The sequence below is a fragment of the Mytilus trossulus genome, chromosome 3 (assembly GCF_036588685.1).
Source record: "Mytilus trossulus isolate FHL-02 chromosome 3, PNRI_Mtr1.1.1.hap1, whole genome shotgun sequence".
In the NCBI taxonomy this organism is placed as follows: domain Eukaryota; kingdom Metazoa; phylum Mollusca; class Bivalvia; order Mytilida; family Mytilidae; genus Mytilus; species Mytilus trossulus.
The window spans coordinates 22,158,187-22,185,229 of NC_086375.1; the positions used below are offsets into that span (position 1 = coordinate 22,158,187).

At 31.0% G+C, this 27,043-nt stretch overlaps 3 protein-coding genes across 5 annotated transcripts; 2 read left to right on the plus strand and 1 right to left on the minus strand.

Annotated features, from left to right (window-relative positions):
* Nucleotides 1-617: 617 nt before the first annotated feature.
* Nucleotides 618-20,026, minus strand: LOC134710496 (serine--tRNA ligase, mitochondrial-like). Its single transcript, XM_063570863.1, has 16 exons — nucleotides 19,977-20,026; nucleotides 17,765-17,871; nucleotides 15,139-15,310; nucleotides 14,438-14,473; nucleotides 12,784-12,861; nucleotides 11,834-11,888; nucleotides 11,262-11,325; nucleotides 10,605-10,758; nucleotides 9,308-9,407; nucleotides 8,606-8,651; nucleotides 7,947-8,034; nucleotides 6,777-6,886; nucleotides 6,280-6,373; nucleotides 5,765-5,857; nucleotides 1,231-1,296; nucleotides 618-757 (listed from the first exon to the last, which is right to left on the minus strand). The coding sequence occupies exons 2-16, from the start codon at nucleotides 17,866-17,868 to the stop codon at nucleotides 632-634; spliced, it is 1,386 nt and encodes a 461-aa protein (XP_063426933.1). The 5' UTR covers nucleotides 17,869-17,871; nucleotides 19,977-20,026; the 3' UTR covers nucleotides 618-631.
* On the plus strand, nucleotides 2,610-3,982 carry LOC134709279 (collagen alpha-1(X) chain-like). The gene is made up of 3 exons (XM_063569447.1): nucleotides 2,610-2,744; nucleotides 2,965-3,039; nucleotides 3,445-3,982. Exons 1-3 carry the CDS (start codon nucleotides 2,651-2,653, stop codon nucleotides 3,840-3,842), a joined length of 567 nt encoding a protein of 188 aa, XP_063425517.1. The 5' UTR covers nucleotides 2,610-2,650; the 3' UTR covers nucleotides 3,843-3,982.
* On the plus strand, nucleotides 19,590-27,043 carry LOC134710495 (BTB/POZ domain-containing protein 17-like). 3 transcript variants are annotated; one of them, XM_063570862.1, is made up of 3 exons: nucleotides 19,590-19,686; nucleotides 22,241-22,578; nucleotides 23,547-27,043. In XM_063570862.1, the coding sequence occupies exons 2-3, from the start codon at nucleotides 22,246-22,248 to the stop codon at nucleotides 24,636-24,638; spliced, it is 1,425 nt and encodes a 474-aa protein (XP_063426932.1). In that variant the 5' UTR covers nucleotides 19,590-19,686; nucleotides 22,241-22,245; the 3' UTR covers nucleotides 24,639-27,043. The 3 variants fall into 3 exon arrangements, with proteins under 3 accessions (XP_063426932.1, XP_063426931.1, XP_063426930.1); XM_063570861.1 differs by lacking the exon at nucleotides 19,590-19,686 and adding an exon at nucleotides 19,816-20,026; XM_063570860.1 differs by lacking the exon at nucleotides 19,590-19,686 and adding an exon at nucleotides 19,823-20,120.

Consider the following 27,043-nt stretch of genomic DNA (forward strand, 5'->3'; position numbering starts at 1 on the left):
AACGTTTAACACACAACAAAAGTCATTTCCTTTTCAAAACTTGGACAGTCATTTCAAAAAAATTGTAAAAAAAAATGAACCTATTTTTAAAATCGTTATACATTTCATATTATATTCAGAAATATGTGTTGTTTTTGATAATTGTTCATTGATCTGTTGAAGAATTTGTAAGTTACATATGAAGTTTTTTGTTTATATAACAGTACTGTGACATCAAAGTTAAAAAAATATTTGATAATAAAAATTTAAAACATTATTTGACAAGAATCATAAGATACTCAGAAAATATATAAGGTCATATAAGAAAATTTCATGGAAATTATACAAGAAATGAGCTTTGTTTTGTAACTATTGATATATACAAAATAAACAGGGAAAAATGAACAATGAAATGACATTCGCCCACACTAAACATTTGGTTTGATACTTTAATGTATAAATTCTATTTGTTTTTGTCCCCTAGAAGACTATTTTAAACTCAATTGAACACAGGTAATTTCAATTAATAAATTGAAAAGCAATGGGAAAAATTAATACTTCCAAAAATTTTTGTGAGGTTTTGAATAGCCTTTTCCTGTAGTAATCCAATTTTATTATTTTTAAATACACTAATTAAATAAAATTGAGATTTTTATTTTTGTATCATCCTGTGTAACTTATTAGCTGGTATGAATTTTATTTTTTTGTCTATTTTTGTCAGTTTTTCTTTCCCATCCATATAAGGCTGTAATACTGTTGGAATGAGAACATCTCCATCCTATAAAACAAATCACAGAGTAAGATTAGGCAATGTATTGTTTTTAACTTAACCAGCAATTAAGATCAACAGTTTTAACATAATGAAAATTGAACCTATATGTCTTTTTTGTTTTCTGTTTGAAAGTTTCAAGATGTTTGAAAAATGGAACTAATGCACAAATCAAAAAACATTGCTTTATTTATTTGGACAATCTGTGTACTTGTTTGGCTTTATAACTATTTTGATCTGAGCATCACTGATGAGTCTGGCATATTAAATTATAATCCTGGTACCTTTGATGATAACTATTGTATTATGAGAGTGTTTAAATCTATTATAGTTTCTCAAACAAGATATATCATACTTCAAAAGAAAAAATACAATTGCAATTCATTGAAGAATAGCATTTTAAAATAGCATACTAATAAAGTCTGTTTTTTGTGAAAAACTGATTAAACTAAAATGATCCTACTTGTATTACTAGCACTTACTGCAGTTTGATTTGTTTCCAATATATTCATTATCAATCTTGGTACAGCACAGGCAGTTCCATTCACCTTAAAAAAAAGTTACTGTAATTAAAAGACATCACTTCTCATTGTACGGTTTATTATGTTCCAAAATCTCTGAATCCAATCGACCAGACTACAATGGAGATAATCAGTTGTCTTTTAAATAATTTAATTGAATGCATTATGTAAGCTTGTCAGCAGAAGAACAGGAAAATGTTTGGATTTTAAGGATTATATACCTTAAATAAAGCATTAGATAAATTCAAGAAAATGATCTCATATCTTGCATGGCTTTCCAATAAAGGTTCTTAAGGTAACTGGATTACTTTGTTTTGCTAACAATGAGCAATGTCAGAGAAACAAACCAGTTTATAACTAGTAAAGAGCTGGTAATGCCAACTGATGCTCCTCAAATTATTTTTTATTGAGAGAAAACATTTTTATTTCATAACAAAATAACAGAAAATTTCATAGACATACACATACCATACCTATAAGATAGACAATTAAATATTCTGTGAGGTACAGCTTGATACCACCACAGAGGTTGAACTATGAAAAGTAGGGACAAGTAAGGAAACTACATACAAGCTAGATTTAGCACTGAATTTGGATTGTTATCAAATGTTTAATACAGCAAAGGTTTTGACACAGAAAGAATGTAGAAAGAATGTAGTCAAAGAACTGAAAAGTTTGAAATGGATTTTTTTACCTATTTTTGTCCAATATCCAAAATCAAAATACATGGTCAAATTCAGCATATTCAAGTACACCCATGAATTTCATTTATTTAACTATAAATGGACACTATTAGCTAATAATTTAGTTCAAGCTGTAATTGGTAGGAAACCTTTTAATTAAATCAATTAATATCTTGTTGGTGTTTGAACATTGCTACAAGATGGGTACAGATGGATGTGTATGATAGTTTAGGTTTATTTATCATCAGGTAATGATAGAAGTTTTTAGCATATTATGACTTTGGATGTTAAAAAATTTCAAGCACAAGAAATTATGCATTTTGTGCATAATTAAAAGTATTTCCAAGTTGAAATAATAGCCTGTTAATTGTTCTTTAGAGAAACTACCGGTATGTAGTATCTAAGAAAATTACATTTAAATAAAACTGTTCAAAAATATTTCAAAAATCTTTAAAAAATAAACTATTTTTTAATGATCTCTTTTTCATTTTTCTTTGAAACAGGTAACATAATACTTGTTTTGTATTTTTTTTATTTGGTGTATTGAATTACAGCCATATGTTCATGTGAAAAACATGCAATACCATCATCATGAACTTGTATAATACAGGTAATCTGACATAAAACATATGTTATCATACACAAGTTCCACCAGAACTAGTTCATATTTTCTATGAAAGAGCTGCATTGTAATCAAAATGATGAATTTTAATATATGTGTATTAAGCATCTGTCTGTTGATGACTTTGGTGTTGCATCAAGAAGTGGATGCTGGATCATGCCCAAAACTTGGTAAGTGTCTATCTTTACAGTAAAAACTATCAATCGTTTAATGTGTACATAAACTAGGACCAAAAATTCCTAAACGTTTTGTCAAATACAGCTAAGGTAATATATTCCTGAGGTAAAAAAAAACTTAGTATTTCAAAAATGTAAAGTTTTGTAAACATTTTATTCATAATTATAAGATATTTTTAACACAAATCAAAGTTTATTTATTTATCATTTTCAGAAGGCAAGATTCTTGACAACTTACTGGATATGATGGTTGCCATTAAATCTGGATCATCAACACCACCAAAATTAGGTAAATAGATTATTTGAAAAAATGTTCATGTTAATGGGGGGATGTACAAAACAATGGAGAAACTAATATGCACCTTGACCCATCTAAGGGAGTTAACTACTCTTTAATAATCAGCTGTATATTTTAATCACATAATATAAGTAAAGTGAAATCAAGTTTATAAAGTGTTCATCAAATTGCATATATATATATCCAATGAAATCATTTTTATAAGTATATATTCTGTTAACATTTTATGAAAACTAAACAAAACAAATCTATTTTTTTAAATATTATACTATTAAAATACAAAAATTTAAGCAGTTACAATCAAACAACTTAAGTCATTAGTCAATGCACATAATTTAATTCAAACTATAGTAAAGGTCAATTTTCCAAATTTACAATAGTTTTGATTCTTTTTAGGTGGAAGTAGTGAAAAAGATAGACCTGCTTTTACAGCAACACTAAAAAGCCATTTAAGTCTTTCTAATGGTGTTGCAGTTAAATTTGATACAGTACTTTTGAATCGTGGTCAAGGATACAGTCCAAAAACAGGAATATTCACAGCAACAAAGACAGGACTATATCAAATTTCTGCAACAGTCATGTCCAATAATGGAGATAGTTTACATTGCTGTATCAGTAAAAATGGAAAAAATCTTATGAACATATACGGTCCAAAGATCCACGGAGGAACTGAAACTGCCAACCCTGTGCTAGAACTTGAAAAAGGAGATCAAGTTTCTGTGAAAGGTGTTTCTTCCACCAAAATATATGGTGAACACTTCTCATATTTCTCAGCAGTTTATATATCTCAGTGAAATGGCTTGAAAATAACAATACAAGCAAAGAAATGGTGACCATTCCTTTTCATCTCTTTTTTTTAATTTTTTTAAATTTTTGTGTCAAAATCTTAATTATTTGGTCTTCTTTTGTTCTAAATTAAAACTGATTTGTACCATTTTGTCTCTGTAAATAAGCCTCAGAAACCAGACATTTAAAAGTGCCTAGTCTTGACAGCCTTTTTCAGGACTTGCTGGGCCACAGCATGGAACAATCATATAGAAAAATATACATGGACCAAGGAATATTCCATACTTACGAAGAAATAACAACTGAATCAAGATGACCAAGATGTCCGATACCACCTATACATCTATAAATGATAGCAGATATAAATGATTGCAGAAGAAACGTACCACGGGCGCCGATCTTAAATGAACTAGGAATTCACAACTATGCCATTATACAGACCAACTACTGCAGACGATCCAAAAATTATATAGTCACCAAATAATTAACAAAGGAACAGTTTTTGACAATTTTATCATCCACAGCGGCGATCATAATCTTCCTATTGTTGCCGACGCGCCGGGAAGTAGTAACCTCCAACTATGGCCAGGTTGGAAGAGAAGCCTTGCGAAGTGGTAGGAACCATGGGAAGTTCGTCCTATTAGATGCCAAGCCTTTAGAACAATTTCATGTACCATATAATAGTAAAACGAACTCAAGTTACATTGTATACAAACTTTAATTTTCTATATTTATCTTATCTATTTATAACTCTGTATTGCTACTTTCACTTTTCATTGTTTCTCTCACCATGACGACGTCAAATAAAATGCACCACTTTTGAGTACTTCAGGGGCTCAATTTCTGTATAAAAATTGTCCTGATGAAGCCTGCCTTGCAGGCGAAACATGTAGACATAGATAATAAAATTGCAGATCTTTTGAAGTGTTGTTGTCAATTTTAATTATTATTTAAGGATTGCATTCATTTGCATGATTTGACAACCCGGCATACCAAGGTATCCACTTCAGGGACTCTACCAAAACGATTTCACAGGCGTTGGTTCACCTCGCGGAATTTAAAATATTGAAATTGTTCACACAGAATTTGGGCAGTAAGTTTCTGTCTTTCAATCATAAAAGATCCATTTTTAAGTAGAAACTTGCCACCCAAAGTCTCGGTTGGGAATTTCGAAGTTTTCTATGCATTCAAATGTCTTCCTTACCTTAACCCATCAGTAACGGTAGAAGTGTGATTAAGAAAGGATGCAAGTTTGATCCAAGGCCAGATAAAATCAAAGACTTTAAAATTTTATTTTCTGTTTGTCGGCCAATAACTTTGAATGTTTACCTAGGTGAAAGTGCAAAGACTGGTCAAAATTGTGCTCAGATATTGTGACATGTTTTATCTTAATCTTTCTTTGAAAGCACTTCAGCTTGCTAAGAATGTTGGTCAAGTGCAAATCAGGATATATGAATATGTACTGAAAAATTGTAATTCATCATGAAGTATATAATTATGGTAATTTGTTGATGGGGATAAAACCCTTGATACAGCTCTGATTTTGGATTGTGATTAAACATTTTGACACAGCATAGGTTTCTGATACAGAATGTGGTTTAAGAACTTAAAAATTTGAAATTGGATAATTACAGATTATGGACCAATATCCAAAATCTTAATACATGCTTATATTCACCATAACAAAGAAACTCAATAATTCAATTTTTGATGAATTTAGTTTTGAACCCTGTTGACCCAATGTGGACCAATTAGATAACTGGGTCTGTTTACAAAATCTAAATACATGTTGGATTCAGCATATCAAAGAACCCTATATATTTCAATTTTTGTTGCAATCAAACAAAGTTTAACCTGCAGTTGTAAAATACTTTGTTTTCACGAAAAGTGTGAAAAGATGGGTAAAGATCTTTTTTTTAAATTCACTTACTGAAAAAGTATGCAAAATATTGTCCTGTTCATCAGAATACATTATGGAGAGGTGTCGACTTTGAAAGTCAGTGCAGTCAGAGGTACTGGAAATCTGTAAGAAAGAAGACATACAATCATTAAAAACTACATTTTATTTCTGTATAGTAATTTACAAATCTAACATTCAATAATAATTTCATACTTATAGAAACATACTACATGTATAGTGTAAATGATTAACCCCACTTTTTTATAGGACACCAATCACCAATGGATATCACCTAGATTTATATATTTAAAATTTTCTGATAGCAACAAATATCTGTTTTTAAAACTCCCTTTATACTTATATCATTTTTAAAATAATATCTTATTTGTAAAATAAAAAGATCCAGCATTTAAAATGAGACAGATATCTTTTAATGGTTCACTCATATCCATACAAGTAAAAACCCTCCCACCCTAAAAATTGAAGTCTAGTAGTTTTATAAACATTAGGACCAATTTGTAATTTTAAAGAAAATTCAAACATACCTCTCCCCAGAATTCTTTACTTGGCATCCATGCTTCCATGTCAATTTTTCTGTGTGCTGGTGCTCCTAATTCTTGTGTTGGCATTTCCAGAACCCTAAAATAATCATGACAAATTTACTTTAAAACATTGTATGATATAGATCAGATATATCTTGATATTGTTTGGAAGCAGACTTTACCAGTTACTATGGATTTATTATTTTCACAGGTTTTATTTGTTTTTATTCAGGAATTATTGTCTTTCAGTTGGTTCTTTCCGTTTTCAAAACTTTGGTTTCCAAGCATATAGAAAATTAGCATTGTGTTGACTATCTTAATTCCGAGTTAACTTTTACTCTTGAAATCAACCAAATTAGTGCCCCATAAATAATAATGAATCAACAGTAATCAACTGATTATATTTGTCAAGTTCCTTCAGTTTCTATGCAGTAGCTATATATGAATATCAGAGTAATATTTATTTGAACAAAGCATGGATCAAACAAAATAATTAGTACCTGAAGTGAAGCCCAAGACCAATAAACAATTCTTTCTGAATGGACATAAATTCTTCCATGAGTTTTCTACTCTCTTCTGGAGAGGCACTAGTTACACCAAACATTTCTACCTGTAGTAAAAAATATATGTTATGTAAAAAAACAACAACTAAGTTACAGGATCTGCGTACCTTTCAGGAGCAGCTGAGATCACCCCTAGTTTTTGGTGGGGTTCATGTTGTTTATTCTTTAGTTTTCTATGTTGTGTAATGTGTACTATTGTTTGTCTGTTTGTCCTTTTCATTTTTAGCCATGGCGTTGTCAGTTTATTGTCGATTTATGAGTTTGACTGGGTAGCAAAAATAATTTCTAATTGTAATTTATGGCTTCTCTTCTTGTAACAGTGTAAGAGTAAGAGCAACACCTAGTTCAAAGATATTAGAAGAAGTGGTATGAGTGCCAATGAGACAACTCTCCATTCAAGTCACAATCTATATAAGTAAACCATTATAGGTCAAAGTACAGTATTTAACATGGAACATTTGCTCACACCGAACAGCAAGCTATAAAGGGCCCCAAAAATGACTAGTGTAAAATCATTCAAATGGGAAAACCAAACATCTAATCTATATAAAAAACTAGAAACGAGAAACACTTATGAACCACATCAACAAACAACAACAACTGAACATCAGAATATTTTTGAGTAGGGTATTATGTCTTCCTGCAGACTGTTACATTGTGAGCTAGAGTTAAAAATATGACTCAGACTTTTCCAAAACAGGGATTTCCAACATGATGTCATAGACCTGAAAATGTAATACATGTATTTGCTGTTATATAATATTAAACAGCCATCAATCAATCAGAATAATCATTAAGACAAAATATAGATCAACACTTTGGAATATGGAGTGAAATATATAAAAAACAAGACACAATCTCATAAATAATGGAAACACATTTTTAAACAAAACAACATATACAGATAAAGGAAGATGTGGTATGAGTGCCAATGAGACAACCCTCCATTCAAATATTTCTTTTTATCTTGATGATCGCATGCAAATTCTTGAAGAGAACTAATATAGTCACTTACTATTCCCAAAATTCTTTAGTAAGCAACATTTAATATTTGTTTCTGTCAACAAATCTATTTTAGTTTATACAATAGTTTATAAATTTTAATACCTTTGTGAACTGATGAACTCTATAGATTCCCCTCTCTATTTCTATATTTGATGTTTCAGCACGAAAACATCGACTCACAGTACATATTCTAAAAAAAAAAACAAGTTTTAATAAGGCATACATAAATTCAAACTGTTTGAAGTTTCCATTTGATTTTCTTGTAACAAAATTTTGTAAACTGAGGAAAATGCTTCATATGTATACATACTTAATTTTTCCATTTCTTATTAATTAATAAAATAAAGTCTTTTGATACAATGAGGCTATGGTAAGTTTTCTGTATAAACATGAGCTATTAAGCACAAATTATAGCATTACAAATTTATTTTAAAAAGGTAGAAAAAGAGCTTTACATTTTTCAATATTTTCTACCATAAACATGTTAGGATGTATTTTGACTAGTATTGTCCAAGATTGCTATGATTTTTGTTTTATTCATATCAAATTTCAAGTTCATCATATAATACAACTCATCAGAAAATGCATAGAACTTGAAAATAACATGTTGTTGGGATTTAATGTTAATATAAAGAACAAATAAAAGTAAGAAGAATTAATTAATAAAAAAAAATTAAGGAAAATATGATTAAGGAAAAAAAATAAAAAATATATTGTTATCACTTACTATTCTAGATTCATGTAGACTAAGCACTACTTACTTTTTAGGCAATTCATTGTAATTCAATGTTTCATTGATGAAATATCCTGAAAAGAAGTGTTTCACAGTAAAACTTTAACTCTATTATAAAAACATATTATAATGTGTAAATTTGTTGAGAAAAATAATGTATCATACAATCAAATTTGTATGACTTATATGTCCTTAGAACAGCAAAAATTACATAATTATGTAATGGCTAAATAATTATGAAGAAATTAACAATCCAGTTTTACAAAACCATGCAGATATTCCATAATAATTGCCTATCAGGCAAAATCTATGTTTAAGAAAGTTCAGATATTTTTTTAAATATATAATATTATTGCTATTTTGTGCATTTTGCCTTTGATTTTTTTTTTTGTGATAATTTTTCATAACATACTACTTGCTTGAGATGGAAAAAAATTGCAAGGAACTAAGGAGGCATGTGGCGTTGCTAAGGAAATTGACATGAAATTGATACATTTTTATTGTCTTCATAGGTAAAATACCGATAAACAAATTATCATTGATTATCTCAACTCGATTGCTTTTCTCTAGAAAATCAATCTCGTTGAGATGATCAATGATAATCTATAATTATCAATTTCTTTAAATGCACAGATATTTAAATTCAATTCAAAACTAATGCTTCGCCATTTTTTCGTGTCTTGTCTTATTTTGCCATGTTTGCTGGTTTTTTTGGTCTCAAACTGATTACCTGCTAAAGGCATTTCCCCAGTACCAGCTAAACAAAGATCCTGGTCATTTAGTTTGTAGACTTGGGTTTTCTCCCCTGTTGTTTTAAATCCACAACCTTCCTATATATGAAAAATATCATATCAATTGTATATTGTTGAAACTTGAAAAGAACTAAGGATTCTATCTTTAATTGTAATTACATATTCTAGTATACTTTTTCATTAAATTAGAATGGAAGTATAAAGTCATAGAAACATTCCAAGAGGGGGGTATAGGGGGTACCTTCATGACATATAATGGTAAAAATTCTTGACAAATGATGTAAACAGTAATTTTTTATGCATGACAATAAAATGTACACATTTCTTTTAGAAGACCTTGATGAATCAAGTTAATTTTTTTCCAAAATATAAAAGTCATGATAATTTATTTCCCAAAAATAACAGTAACGATTATTATTCAAGACCTCTGACAAATGACGTTAAGGATATTTTGATGCATTACGATTAAAACTTTCATCAATTTGATGCTATTGGTAGCCAAAAATGACTGTTTGAAGCCTCATGATGAAGGGCATGTGTAATTTCAAAATCAGTAAGGCATTTGTTTATACATTATACACAGCCTATAACATCATAACTTAACTACCATAACTGCATCAGTGACAACTGAACTAACAGGAATGTATGTGAATAAATCTGCATGTTATAGTTTAACATTATCATGCAAAATAAGATTATATATGTTAAAATTTCAAAACTTTTGAACTTGATCATAAATAATAAAGGTTCTTTTAGTTACATACAAGATAGGTGTAAAAAATGCTACCATTGAACTGGTTATATTGATGGAAACTTCTTGAGGGGTAAACTGCCTAGTTCCGCTGTTTTCTGCTCTTTAGTCAGGTTGTTGTCTCTTTGACATATTCACCATTTCCATTCCCAATTTCAGTACAAATATTCCATTCAAAGCATAATTGAAATGGTACTGCAACTCATATCACAAAATTCTTGAGAGAAAAAATAATTGTAAGTCATGAACATTTCAGTAACTTAGGATCATTTTTTTGTTGTAAGATATTTGCGAACAGAGCCTTAGAACACTATCAAAGATTGCAACTTCCTTATGGAACTTCTGGTCTAGTATGACTAGGCCCCTAGTTTGTGATGTGTCCAAAAGTTTATTTATTTGTATTTCAAACTTTTGGCCTTGGCATAGCAGATGAATATCCCAAAAGAATATAACAAAATCAGGATAAATTCTTGTATTAGGACAATTAAACACTGTGTAACTAATAGTATTATTCTATAACTTACAATGACTGCAGGATGTATAATATCAGGCACAGAGACCACACTAAAACCCTTTGATATAAGATGCTGTAATGTGTACTGAACTAATGCTTGCTCTAGTTGAGCTAAATCTCCAATGAAATAATAAGTACTTGTTCCTGTGGTTAATGATACATATCTGAAACAAAGATAATATATGACCATTTATGTAATATGTTATGATTTAAAGAAAGGTTGGTTAGACAAAAGTTTTGAAACTGCATTTACCTCTGCTTGTTTAGATTTAATAATCCAGAAATAGATCACCTTGCTGTATTTGGCAAAACCTTTCAGAATTTTGGGTCTTCAATGCTTTTCAACTTCATACTTTATTTGGCCTTTTTAAACTGTTTTTTGTTTGTTTCGAGCATCACTAATGAGTCTTTTGTCGACCAAATGCACTTCTGGCATACTAATTCTGGTATCTATGATGAGTTCATATACATGTACTTATAAAATATATGTTCTGTGTACTGATTTCTAACCATCATAATTATGAATGTATTACAACAAATATGTAGTGACTCATAGTTAATCTTTTCTTAAATAGAATCTATCTAAATTTTGTAGCCATCAGGTTAAATCTATTAATAAGAAATAAGTCACAATTGAAAATCAAGCACAATTTGAAAATTAACTTACTCTGTCCTGAGTACTCCTAAATTGCTTCCGACTTGAATACAAGACTTGGGTTTGAAAGAAAACTCTGAAATGATCACATTAAAACTTTCATTTAAGGAAATTAACCATGTAGTAGCTAATCTGTTAGAATATATCCAAAATTTATAAATAAAATCAACTTAAACATTAAATGATTCTATTTTTCTATTCAAATTTAAGATTGGTTGATTGGCACTTAATATTTACCAGAAAATAAAGCATGTATATTTTGGACAAGTACATTCTAATGTCAAACAAATATATTCTGATTTTTACTAAATTAAAATGTTGAATGTGATTGGTAACAGTCTGGAGGAAGAAATCTCTCATTACCTAGACTCATTGCACTGGGCAAATCAATCTTCAATGTTAAACTAATGCTGTGTGTTGTGCAGACAAGAAGTCAATACTCATTCTAAGTCTTAGATTTGCCCTATAGGTGAACTCCAAAATACAAGACAAGTATGCTACCACTAAGACAATTGAATCCATTTTTAAATAAAGAAAACAAACCTGACAAAGTAGACATTTTCAGTTACTTTAAGCTAACTTACCTTTCTTTTCACCATGTGTTTCTAAAAGATTTGCTTCAGATTCATCTCCAACTGGCTGAAATAAAAATAACAACTAGTTTATCAAAAACTTGATTTGAACATATACCTTTATTTTAAGCAAGAGATGTCTCTTCTGTGCAAAATGTTTTTTATGGAGATATGTTGTAGACTCTTGTAGCAGGGCTCAAGATTTTTTATGAAAAAAACCCTGATGGGATGAAAATAGATTGAAAGGTTCAATGATACATATTTAAAATAAATGACCCTTTTTCGGAATGTGGATTTCAAATGAGTTTTGGTTCAATTAACTTTGTTAAGAGGGAGTAAAATCGATTACATTTTTTGAGTAATTAGGAGACTAAACATACATTTTGACAACTATGCCTAAGTTAAGATAATTTTGTTTAATATTTTTGTAGAAAATCAATTTCATCAAAAGGTTCTATCAAAAAAATAGTTTGACATTTCTAAGTCTGTCAGTTTTCTCATTATATATAAACATTTATTTTGCAAATTTAAATCATAATATGAATAAAAGAGATGCATGTATATTCCAGTGAAAAAGTAACCCAACAACACAATTAAAAAAGACTTCTAGACATATAGAGATCAACATACAATCTCTAACAACAGACTATACAATAAATCAAGTCTTAAAGGGGCTGTCAAATTCTAATTCACCGATTTGACTCATATCTGATTGATAATATACTAAAAGGTATATCCAAATTTATCATATACTAAAACATATATCCAAATTACAGAAAGACTAAAATAAACAATTAACAATACATGGACTTGATAATATGTATCAGAATTCCGTGCGTATTTATGTCTAGACGTCATCTAATTTACCATTAAAATGACCTCCAAGATTTGCAGATTAGACATGCATACATATATTTCTAATATCTAAGAGTATAACAATAAGTTTTTCCCATGATACTTACTGACAAATGTGAACTTGTATTTGGTATATCTGCTGCTAACTTGTTCAGATCATTGGTAAGCTCTTGTTTTCTACTGTCCTGGAAAATGGTTAACAAATCAACAATGCACAGGAAGTCATGCTAAGCATACACCCACTCATACCTCAAAGTATCAGAAAAATGAAATTAGGTATCTGATATTTTCAAAAAGCTCTCACATGTTAAACCTAATCACTGTTAGGAGGCAAACTAAATATTCTGTTCAGAAATACTTGAGAAAAGGTTTGATAATTTTTTTTTAACATATTGAAAAATCAAAGTATCACGCTCACACATAACAACTTATTACTGTTTAGCTGAAAACTAAATATGATGTTTTTCTGCTAAATAGTACAAGAGAAAAAGGTGACCAAAAATTTAAAGTTTATTTAAGTATTGAATGCTTCTTTTTGTAACTTTATTGGAGTGTAAAAGCGTTGACCGAAGTACATTTTGTATGAAGCGCGGATAAAGTTACAAAAAGTATCATTCAATACTTATAATTACATTTTTTAGCTAGGATCATGAAAACACAAATTTTATCAATTTTTTTTTTATAAAATTCACCTGTGTACTTTATTGTGGGACCTCGTGTTATCATGAACATGATGAATGAAAAGTTTTATTGTGGGACCTCGTGTTATCATGAACATGATGAATGAAAAGTTTTATTGAGTGATGCAATTGCTTACGGAATAACATGTGATGTGCAGTTAGCCAATCATAATAACGTATTATAGTGAAACATACATCTAATGTAATTATTTTAATATATTGAAAATTCAAATTATTACCAAACAGAAAATGGGTGTTTGGCAGATCTGTAAAGTAGCTGTCACAAGCTGCTTTCAAGCGTCTGATCTTATATGAAATCCTTCTGTACAGTAGGGGATGAAAAAATTGAAGCTGGAATATTTGATGGAGGGGTGGACAGATGAAAGGATAGACATGGTGAATGCACTATAGCCCCCGTTCTTTGAGTGGGGAGTATAATAATGCAACTGCTGTTGTTTAGATTTTGTAATTTTCTATGCAATTTATATTTTTTTAAATGATAAGTATCATCGGGAGGTGTTGTGAACAAACATGTTTAAACCCGCCCCATTATATATGTGCCTGTCCCAAGTTAGGAGCATGTAATCGAGTGTTTGTGATTTTTTGTTGATTCACATATATATCTTTCATTTATCATTTTGCAAAGTTTGTCCTTGTGTTGTGCTGTTACACCAATGTAGGAGGTTAGAGGGAGGATTCGGCTTTCAAAGAATAAATGTTTAACCCTGCCTGTCTATAGTTAGGAGCAGAGGTTGTCGTGGATAAAAAAGTCTGTCATATTTGTTTTAATGAAAATAGTTTTTATGTCAATTAGTCTATTAGTTTTCTCAATTGAACTGATTCACATTTATCATGTCAGCGACTCTACAGCTTTGGGTTCTTCATAGATGAAGGCTGTATGGTTATCTATAATTGCTTACATCTTCTTCATTTGAACTTTAGTTGATAGTTGTCTGATTGACAATGATACCACATCTCATTATTTTTTAATATATCATATTCATAAATAATATAAAAATAATTTTAAAATACACAACATATTAGTTTTAACTTTTATAACAAGATGAATACAAATACTTACTGAAGTTTCATCTTGAAGCTGTTTCCATGTGGCTTGCTGTAATGTAACAAAATAATAAAACTAATTTTACAACATATCACTTGTAACTTACATTTTCATTGTACCTTCTCCGTTATTTTAACATTGTCTTCTCATTATTTAAAATTTTACCAATAACATAAAAAGTTTGAAAATATCAGGTAAAGTGTATGGTTTTCTATTGAACAGGAAAAATAAAAAAGATGAACTATTTTTTATAATTTCTGCCAGCAATGTGTTTCAATATTCAGACCAAAAAAATATGGCTGATAAATGTTTTGCCTGACTTGTCAAACAAATTCTATAATGTTTTTCATCATAGCAACTTTCATGAGTTATGTTTTCACCATGTTATAAAAGTTATGTTCACTGTTTACAATTTGTTAACCAATTATCCTTCAATTTGTAATTTGTACGTTAATATCATGAAGAACAAATTTATGCTTTGAAACCAAAAAACTAAGGCAGAAATAGAGTAAATATATGAAAAGTCGCTGTGAGTAGACTGATTTACATAAGCAATACTGAATTTTAATTTAAATCAAATGTTCAAATAGCTTTATTCAAAATTAAAATTAACAAAATAACTGTTGCAAGAAAAAGATGTTACTGGTACATGAGCTTAAGTGTAAACTTATAAAATATCAGTCTGTATTAATATTGTACATCATATAACATCTTACCAATTTTTCTATGTCACCTACTCCTTTCCTTTTTTCTATATTATCCTTTATTTGTGACAGATTATTTGTGTCACAAAGAAAACTCCAATCATATTCTGGCGTTTTTATAACTAAAGGTGAATTCCATGGGCTGACTCCTTGGTTTTGGTTTTGTTTCTTTTTCTGCACCAGTCTGATGGAAGAAATACAAAAAAAAAAAAAACTAACTAAAATGAAATCAATAGATCAATCGACAGAATCAAAAGTGCAAGAAGGGTTAAACTTGAGTATTCCCTGGCATTTATATCCAAGAGGAAAATGTGGCTGTACTAATTATATTTACTTATTTACAGATATTTTGCAGTTCTATTTTTAAACATTGATTTATTTTTGAGGAGGTTATCATTGTCACATGATTATAAGTTCAATTGTGATCATAAAAATGCAAATGCTGTACTGTGGTCTTGCTTTTGTGTAAACATGAATATTAAATTGCTTCGATGAGTGCAGCTGGATACTACCACAGATGTTACAACAACCCTGAAAAGTTGGGACCAAAATGGACACAATATTCAGGCTTGATACAGGTTTGAATTTGGATTCTAATTAAATATTTGACTCATAATAGGATCTGCCAAAGAATAACTATAATCAAAGAACTTAAAAATTGTTTATATGATTTGAATATATATATATATTCATTTTTTTGCTTTATGCAATACACTTTGCTGTTGCGAATTGACCCCCTCTTCCCCTAAATAAAATTGACCCTGTTTTTTTTTTTTTTTTTTTTTTTTTTGTGTTTTTCTGCAATATACTATCCAAGTGAATATTAACCCCCTCAAAAAAAAAATTTAAGAAATTTTCTTTTTAATTTCTGAAATCTGAAATAAGAAAAAATAGTCCCCCCCATAATACTTTTTTCACCTTCCCCTTTCCCTTATTCCCCCCAAAAATCATTCCCTAATGTTATAGTCATATACTCAATTCAAATTTCTAATAAAGTTGGCTACCATAATTATTTTAATTACCCTTTTAAATACATCATACAAGTCTTAAAATATAAACTGACATTCAGGAGGGGGGGGGGGGGGGAGCGGAGGGGTCCCAAAATCCCGGGCTTAAAACACGAGATCCCTAATTTAGATAAATTTAAATTCTGAAAAATTTAAATCCTGACATCCAAAAATAAAAAAAAAAGAATCCCTCGATCCCAAAATCCTGAGCCCAATCCCAGAGTCCCGATAAAGGTCCTATCCCCCTCATTCATAGTCATGGCTGAAATTAATATTAATTAATAGTAACTTTTAAAAATAAATTGACAGCTAATTACCTCAAGATAATCATCATTTCTTTTACAATACATAATTTACAAGCAGTGTAAGGGAGGTAATCAAACATTGTTGTTTTAAATTGGGATTAGATTACATCCCTTAGACTGCTTTTAAATTGTGTTAATTGTCAGAAAAACCAGAAAAAACCTTGTTTTTCCCCTTTTTTTGGCCTTACATTCCTACATGGTTTGAGCCATAACACCCCCCACCCCCCACCCCCCCACCCCCCTTAGTCAATCCAAACCATCCCTTTGTTGTATGGAATTTTCTAGTATAATTTCAGAGATATTCATACACTTTAACACAAGTTATTGTCTCGAAACTACAAAAATGCTTATTTGGGCCCCTTTTTTGGCCCCTAATTCCTAAACAGTTGGGACCATAACTGCCAAAATCAATCCAAAACCTTCCTTTAGTGGTTATAAACCTTGTGTTATTTTATTGATTTCTGGAAACAATCTGTCTGTGGACAACGCTGACGACAACGACAACATGTTACCAACATGACCAATATACAGCCAATTTTTTTTTTTTTTTGGCAGTCAAATCAAAATTACAATGCTTCAAGATGTCATAAAACATTTTGTTGTTGTAGATGTAGATGTAGATGTGTTGGATGAAATCTATGCAAAAGTTGTTTCCAACAGTTATTAATCAGTCAGAGCTTTGACATATACAAGTCAGAATTTTATGACATGTTAATTAGAATATTTGGTGTCATGAGTTACCTCCCATTTTTTTAAACAAAAACTGACTTCAACAAGTTAGATGAGATATCATGCCATTTTTCCACATCAAGTCTTATCAACAAAAATATGTGCAAATCCCTAAAAGAAAGGATTCGTGTATTTGTGATAAATAGTGAAAATGTTATATATATATTTATATATTAATAGATTTAAACAACATGTAATTTGATAATGTACTAAAGCATCATACAAATTTTCATTGTTAATTATTGAGTTATTATTCACTATAAATCTGTTAAGAGATACTTAATATTTTATAAATAAAAAATAAAAAAAATAGTTTTTTTACTTAAAATTTCCTTAATCCTGTGATCAGAATGCAACCTGAATAAGTTTGGCTTTATTAAGTCCAAAAAGGCTAATTTCATACTTTGTAAATTTCATAATCTAACTTGTACAAGTTTGTTCAATAAAAATAAGAAGATGTGGTATATGATTGCCGCTGAGACAATTTTTCGTCAGAGACCAAATGTCAGAGCTCTCATTATTGTTTAAATGAAACCACAGTATACATCACTGAGACTGAACTACACAGAAATTCCTTTTACAGAGTATAAGCCTTACCTTTGGCTGTAAGTTATGGAAGATAAATGTTTGCTTCCTTTTATTCTGTTAAGCTGATGGCAACTACATTTTTGGCATAAAACCCTCAATCCAAAGCTTGCCATTTTCTAGAAATAAAAATAAATTTATTATACATGTTATATAATAATAAAATGTTTGCAATGAAAATCATTTATAAGCTTGAAAAATAAAATAAATAAATTAGAGTCCACTTGGATCAAATCTGACAGTCTGACATGTTCCCATCATTCCATACACACATCAAGGCCCTATTGCTTATAGAATCAGAGAATGAAAACATAACATTTTCCGCTGAACCATGAAAATGAGGTCAATGTAAGATGAAACTACCAGTCAAAAAAAATTCTACAATAGAAAATGCCTGCAGTATTATGATGTGGGTCTCTTTGGTTTCTAAGTGTGACGCAGGATTTGCCGATTTTTTGTAAGAGTGACATGTGAAATGCAAATTATTGTGCCGTGAAAACAGGTATGACATCTAGCGGGACACGGGAAATTGCAAAACAATGAGAATTGCTTCAATACATAGTGTAAGCGGAATACGGAAATCTGACAAAACAGTAAGCAGGATCCAGGATCAGAACCCCACAATGAGACCCCCCATGAAAGCAAGGAATATAACAATAATTTTTATCTATTTGTTTGTTGAGTTTGAGCTTCTGATTTTGCCATTCCTTTGGCATTTGATTAGGGACATTCCATTTTGAATTATCCTCAGACACATTTGACTTATAAATCAGGGTTTGGTATAAAATTTTGTTATTTTACTTTTTATTCAAGCAGTAACTGAACCATGAAAATGAGGTCAATGACCATGGACATATAGAAAACCGAAACTTTATAACAGTGGGACAAAAAAAATTCACATGTGTGTATCTGTATCTGGTGGGCGTCATTTGGGTCTAAGCGTGACACGGGATTGGTTGATTTTTTTTAAAACGTGACATATGTGAAAGACCGAAAATGGGAAATGAAGTTTAGCCGGACACAGGAAATATTATGTTCTATTATGGCAACAAGAGTGGGATATGGGATTCTCACTAAACAATAAGTGGGATCCGGGATCAGACCACCCCAAAATACATCTTATTGCTTTTTGTCCGCCATTACTGGATATCACACAGGTTCCCGTAAAATTTTGACGTCATAAAACAAAATATTTGACGCCACATGGGAAAAGTGATTGTTGTATGACATCAAAAGTTCAAACAGCCGGGTCAGCTAGGAATAGGTCATTTCTGGAATCATGTCTTTCACCGGAAAAGATCGTCAATTTTGCACGCCTTTATGACGTCATTTACCAGATAGAAGGCACGCCTGTATCCCTGCTCTATTAAAAGTTTCCAACACTTTCATAATCGTCATTATGTAGGCTAGTAAATAAATAATTAATATTCTGTAAGTACATAATCTTGATTGCCGTATGACTGAGGGAGGGTTACCATCTTTTTAGATTTGAATTTCCCAAATATTTTGTGCAGTATAAAACAAAACTTTTTCACCCGTTTGCTCAACATGTGTCAGAAATTTCTATGCATACTTTTTTGTCACATGGTGATGGAAGTCACATGACAGATTCGTCTGAAAACCGTATCCCGGAACTGGCCTATAGCCACAGGCACTTGTTTCTATCCATTGGAAGAACCACTATCAACGTATATTTACGTTGATAGTGGTTCTTCCAATGGATAGAAACAAGTGCTCGTAAATATACGTTGATAGTGGTTCTTCCAATGGATAGAAACAAGTGCTCGTAAATATACGTTGATAGTGGTTCTTCCAATGGATAGAAACAAGTGCCTGTGCCTATAGCAATAAGGTGTATGAGACCCCTATCTGTATTTCCGACTTCTGTAATTGGAAGGGTAAGTCACAGATTACTTTCGGCTATTGTTTATAAGGTTATTCAAATTTGAATAGGTAACAATTTATTTTCACTTTTAAAAACATACGTTTTATGATTATTACAGTTTTCTGTGTTTTGGTGTAATTTTTTGGTAATTCTATAGACCCTAAAAACTTTTTTAAGGTTTTTAGTTAAACCTTTAATTTTTTCTTAAAATTTGGGATTGTGAGGTTTTTGTGGCTTTTCCTCAGTTATTATGGTTATAAATATGGAAACATAATGCTAAATATTTAAGGATTTAAACAATATAGGAGTCGAAGAGCGTACGAAGTAACAAAAACACACTTGAATCCTTCTCCACAGTGCTTCAAAGGGAGATAAATGCGGCACTTCCGGTAAATTTGGACAAAGAAATTTGCAGTAACATAATAATGAAATAATATAAATTTAGCAGATTGTCACACAATTTAAAGACAGTAATTTGATTAGGTACAATGAGATGCTTGAAAAAGAACTGACGTTGAAAGTCTATATTAATAAATCATTGTATATGTAACGTTCCACTAGTGAGGGGGGATAGGATGATAGGAGGGGTCTAGTCCAAATAATTATGACGTCTGGGACGGCTATTTTATTTTTTTTCTGGGACGCCTTCCTTATTTTTTTTCTGTGACGCCTTCCTAGCTTCCTAGAAAAAAATTAAAATAGCCTTGCCAGACGTCATAATTATTTGGACTAGGAGGGGTCCTGATCCCGAAATATCCCGGTCTTAAAAATACGAATTCCCGAAATCCCGGGCTTACAAATACGAGATCCCGAGGTCCCGAAATGCGAATAAAGAAATTCCCGGATCACGAAAGTCTCAATCTCGAATTCCCGAGATTAAAAACACCCGATCCCGAGGTCCCGAGATTAAAAACACCCGATCCCGAGGTCCCGATAAAGGTCCTTTCCCTCCTCACTAGTCCAAATAATTATGATGTCTTGAAAGGCTATTATAATTTTTTTCTTTGATGCCTTTGACGCCTTATGAAAGGCTATTATAATATTTTATAATAGCCTTTCAAGACGTCATAATTATTTGGACTAACATTCCACCTGACCCTTCCAGCCCACACATATCTGTTTATTTGGTCATGTTGGTCCTTTCCAGGAGTTCAGGCAAGCCTCGCGTTTCTAATCTGAAAATTTAACTGTCTTGAGTGGATAAATATCATATTACACTCAATGCAGTGAATCTATATATATATATGCTTCCAACAACAAAAAATGGACGAATATATAAACATCACAACAAGGATCTTTACATACAAATCCTTGATGGTAAGAGCAAAAAAATATTGTAGTTTCTTTAATTTTAGAAAGGAAAATACAGCAGGAAATTGTACAGTATGAAAAACGGACGTGCATATTATCCATATTGCTGCATCACTCATTTGTGATGGCTGCTTGGTTTCACCAGGATTCATCAAACTAAAACATGCTCCCAAAAACAACATATTGGATTTGGTAATGTTTGTAGAAACTGAAAATTGCAAATAAAAATTTAAAAATTGTATGCAGTTTTTTAAAATTCAAATAAAAGTTTTCAAGTTTTATTTTATTCCTATTACCCATGTTACCAGAGACAAATAATTCAATCAAATGTCTCTGATATTACTAGTCCCAGCATACATTGAAGCAAATTAATGTAACAATAACGCAATGTAACTGTAGACTCAATAATTATTGTTACATTCCTAATTAATCTGTTCCTTTAATACCCAACCTTGCACTCCAGCAATTAGTCTCCAATGTAACAACAGTATTTTTATTATTTGTCACATTTCCATGTAATTGTAGCCAGTGCCAATAATATATTACAGAACATTTCTTTCTTCTAAAACTTATATTATTATAAATGAACTTTTATCCCATAACACGATAACTCAGATTTAAAAGTGTGGTAAAACACAATTTAACTATTATTATGCAAAGACATGCAAATTTTTATCAGGAAATGCATAATTTTGATCAGGAGTAATTTAGACCTCAGTCTCAGATCGGCATAGAACTTTTGTATTAAGGTTCCACTAAAGTCAAAATATAGGATCCATAAAGATCACCATTGTGTTCAAAATACAAATGATGTTAACATTTTAATAACGATGTCACACACAGGGGTGGATCCAGTCATTTTAAAAAGGGGGGTTCCCAGCCCAGAACAAAAAGGGGGGGAGGGGTGTTCCAACTACATGTCCCCATTCAAATACATTGATCGTCCCATAAAAAGGGGGTGTGTTCCCAGAAATCTCCCTTTGGATCCGCCACAGATGCACATGCACCACATGTTCCAATGGAATTAAATCATGGCTTTGAAAAAAGAAAAGCTTCATATTAGAAAAACTTATTTGAGATATAGATTTACCATGCATAAAAGTAATTTTTGATTAGTGTTTTATTTTAGATCAACTCAATTTTCAATGTGATTAATCAATCTTGTAAAAAAGAATTTAAGGTTGTTAGTGAATTTGGTAACAAATTTAAACAAATTCATTTTAACATATATTTTGAAAGGGGTGTAAACAGCTGATTTTGTCAAAATGCTCAATATTTACCATTTGTTTCAGGTAGAATGGCTTCTCCCCCTAATATACAACAGCTGTCTTTACAACCAGTTCAGCCACAAGCAGACCATGCTGAGAGCTCCAGTCAATCATTATTAAATGTCTCCCTAAAGTCGTCTCCTTCCACGCTTAGTTTGTCCAGTCCAGAGGGGATTGACTGTTATGGAAATGAGCGGCAAGTTCTGACGAAACAGACCAAATTTTACAACAATGAAGCACTGAGTGATATTGTCCTGACAGTTGGAGGCAACAAGTTTTATGCACATAAATTTATACTGGTTCAGTGTAGTGATGTGTTTGAAAGGATGCTCAGTGAAGATTGGAGTAACAGTGAGAAAAAGGTATTTATAAATATAATACTTGGTTAGATTCTGAGTTGTTGTTAAGGCCTAAATTAATATATTGTTTGTTTCCCCAATCTGGACCCTGCACATGCCAAGCCAGGTGTTGGTAGGTAGGTAGGGAAATAATTTGATTTTCTCCAAATGGTGGAAGAATAGCGGTGGATCCAGCAAGTCTGAAAATTAAACGAATAAATAATATTTTACTTAGTTTTGACAATAAAATTTTATGAGTCAGACCGTTTTTTGCAGGGTCGGTCGGGATAAGGGAAACAAACAATATTTTATTTTAGGCCTAAGCTCATTCAAGTAAGCTGAGTTTCACAACACTTACAAATTAACACATGATACATGAACTTATTCATATACATGTAGAGTGATGTTAAAAGATGTACATGTTCATTTATGATAAACATAGGAAACTTGAGCAGATTGTGTATTACTTTGTTATCTTGAATTTCAGGAACTTAGCATATATTGAAGAACTTATTGCTAAAATGTGTTTTTTTAATTTATGCAAATTGATAGCTGTGTTCTTAATCGACACAAACAAGAAGAAAAAAAGAAAACATCATAAATTTGGGTAAACATTGGATGTTACGTTTGATATACATGATATATATGTATAAGAAATAAAAATTGATATAATGCTTGATATGAAAAAAATTAGTTATAACATTTTTTTACCTCTAACAGGCCTTAATCAAACCAAAATATCTTGTAAAATAAGTCATGCAACTATGATTTTCATTACATATTACAATTGACTTTGTGTCAAACAAAATGATGTAAATAATTCTAGTATGTCATTAATAATGTTTGTGCATACAGCACAATGTTAAATACTTTGTTAATTGATTTAAACAAGCAACAGATGTGCATACTGTACAAGAGATTTGTTTTTGAAGAACTTTTATTGATTTAGGCCATCTAGCTTATTTCAAATGTATTTATAATTTTTTTCACAGGAAGTAGAATTGGTAGAAGAAAATGAATGTGTTGAAGTATTTCCACGATTTCTAAAGTTTTTATACAGTTGCCATATCAAACTTAACATGGACAATACATTACCTGTCCTCATTCTAGCCGATAAATACAATGTTACCAGTCTAAGACAGGTCTGTACGAACTTTGCATGCTCTTTTATCATTCCAAAGCTACAACTGAAAGATGTGTTCCATCAGTGGTTCCAGTACGGCACAAAATGTTACCATAAACAACTAATCACTTCCTGTGTCAATGTTTTGGCAGAGAAAATGGACGAGGTTATTGGGTCTGTTGAGTGGGAGCAAGAATGGATAAATCTTGACAGAGATCAACTGGTGGAATTTTTACGAAGTTCAGATCTGATTGTGAAAGATGAATACGAACTATGGAAAGCTGCTGTAAAATGGCTGACTTCATCACAGCACCAAGCTCGTCTAGATAACCTTGAAACTAACTTACAGGAAATTGTTAAATTTATAAGATTTCCAATGATGTCTCCTCAACAGTTATGTGAGATTGAAAGAGCAGACATAGTACAGAAGCATCCAGAACTATTTCAGAAGCCATTTTTACTGGCTTATAAATACCATGCTTTAACATTGACAGGACGAGCACATGAAAAATGTTTTACATCGCCTGCTTGTCTGCTGAGAAACTACACAGATCTACGATGGGAAAAACGATTTGTAATTCATTACCCATCATGCCAGAGATTTAATGAGATCAGTGAAAGATTTTCAACCAGAGCATCGTCACTTCCTGTTCAAGTTTGGGATTGGGAATTGAAAGTCTTTCCAAAAGGCTTTAGTTCAAATGCAGATGACTTCAGATGTATATTGTATTCAAATCTGATCTTAGACCAACCACGACCAATTGAGTATTTATTGTCTATAGTTGGAAAGGATGAAATTATTCATTCTGTTTTTGGGAGGAAAAGTTTCTCCAAAACAAGGTACACAGCTGATACAGAAATGGACAAGAAAGTTGGTGTAGGAGAGCTTGCCCAATCAAATTCTCCCTACCTTGTTGATGATAAATTGATCTTACAGATATCACTGAAACCAGTAGATTAAGAATAGATGGGGAATAATTGTCTCAAAGGTGTTGAAATTTACCTTTATGTTAATTGTAAAAGCACTTTTCTTCATTTGTACACCATTTTTTTATTCAAATTACCGTATACAAAAAAGTTGTATTTTCTGGGATGTTTATGTATGTGTTGATCCTATTTGACTATTGATTTTTTTTATTCATGCGATAATGTTTATCTTGTGTCTCATGCAATATTCTTTTTACCAATGACATAGATAAACAATCTTGAAGAAAGATAATGCAAATTGGTGCAAACACTAATCATGTGTTAATAAAATAGAAGTCACCATTAATGAAATATTCCAGATAAAAAAATCTTACAAGATAAGAACTTAAACAAGTAGTTGGGAATCAGGGCTCTTTAGTCAGGGCCATTATAGTTATTGCTTGTTATTTTGTTTATGCATGTTATATATCATTATTGTTACTGTGATATGATTAGGGCTGTTCCAAAATTCATCAGGTGGGGGAGTGGGAGGCAATCAGATTGAATGATAAAATATGAGTGGCAACATTTTCCTTAAAATTTTGTAAGAAGTAAAATGAAAATTTTGATTAATTGGTGGTTGGGGTCTTAAAAATTGCCTCCCATGTCCTCATGGGTTTAATTCTGAAACAGCACTTAGTTAGAAGTCCCTTATACATGTCATTGTTATGATTTTTGTCAGGATTTTTTTTTTACATTAAGTATTTATTTGAGTAAGTATTACTTTGAGGGGGGATAGGACCTTTATCGGGACTCCGGGATCAGGTGTTTATAAGCTCGGGATTTCGGGATTGACCCTTTCGGGATCCGGGAATTCTTTATTTGGGGACCTCTGGATTTCGTGTTTTTAAGTCCGGGATTTCGGGATTTTGTGTTTTTAAGCCCGGGATTTCGGGATCAGGACCCCTCCTACCCCTTCTTACTTTCTTAACACAAATTAAGAGAAATGTAGAAATATGTGTTAATGGATCTATTCAGTAAATCAAGGATTTGTATAGTTAGACTATACAAATCCTTGAGTAAATGTATTGCATTATGGGAACAATAAATTTGTTTAAGATTTTTCTTTGAAAAAAACATCTCTGGAAGCTGCAGAGAATGCACATGTATTGTAATTGACAAGGTCAAAGTTTATTTTGGGAATTGGTCTGCTGAACTTTGTTTGTCAAAATTGAGTGATTATTATGTTGCAATATATTCATTAAATTTTTTTGATATTGTAAAAAAAAGTGTTCAGTCCCAGTGGGGTTTTATAAGACAGTTTTTGTTTATTATTGATATGTTGCAACATAACCATATTTTTGTCAGTACATTTTTATTAACTATTTATTTGACTTAATTGTCTCTCAGAATTTGAATAAAATCATTCATGTTTTCATGCTGGCCCTGTAACCATATAAACAAGAAACACTAATATATTTTAGGCGCTTTAAACAATGGATTTGATAAACATTATTCTGTAGTTATATCATTATAATTTAAATATAAAGGCATGTCATATAAAAAAGAAGATGTGGTATGATAGCCAACTATCCACGAAAGACCAAAATGACACAAACAGTAACAATTATAGGTCACCGTACGGCCTTCAACAATGAGCATGTTTATCATCATTTAAAAAAAAGGATGTAAGATTTAAAGTACCTTTGGCTTTGTTCTACAAACTTCTGACAAAGTAGCTGGTAATAAAATTACAGGATAGGATCCAGGAAGAAACAAAAGTTTCTGGCTAACAAACCTTCTTTTAAAACCTGAAATTTCTAAAAGAAAAAGAAAATACAGTACAATTGACCACTTGCAATAAATTGGCTGACATGCAATGCTATATTGCTTTTTGAAAAATCATGAAATATCATCAATACTTATATATTACATAACTTACATTCACATTTTAAAATTTCATGTAGCTTATTAGATTTTTGTTTACCTTAGTGTCTTAATTTTGATCTCCAAATATTTTTTCAACTATATTTCAAATTTTCCACAATTCTTGTGCACTGCTAATATATATTTGAATTCCATATTGCATCTACATGTAGTGTAACAACTTAAAAGTTTATAAATTTTTATGTTTTGATATATAAATCATAGGTTGGTTATCATGATTATTGGAGATGGTTAACAGACCCTGACCCCTCCATTCCCCTAAGAAACTTTGTCTCAACAATATATAAGTGCAATTTATTTATATTAGTATAGTAAAATAAGGAGATGTGTATGATCATGATGATTGTAAGCGAGACAAGTACCCACTTAAATTATCAAAAGAATAAGGACATGAACAACTACAGATCACGGTACAGACTTTAATTATAAGTAAGACCTGTACCATGTAGTAAGCTATTATGACAAATTGAGACATTATTCACTATACTACAAAACTAGTTAATGTAACACTTT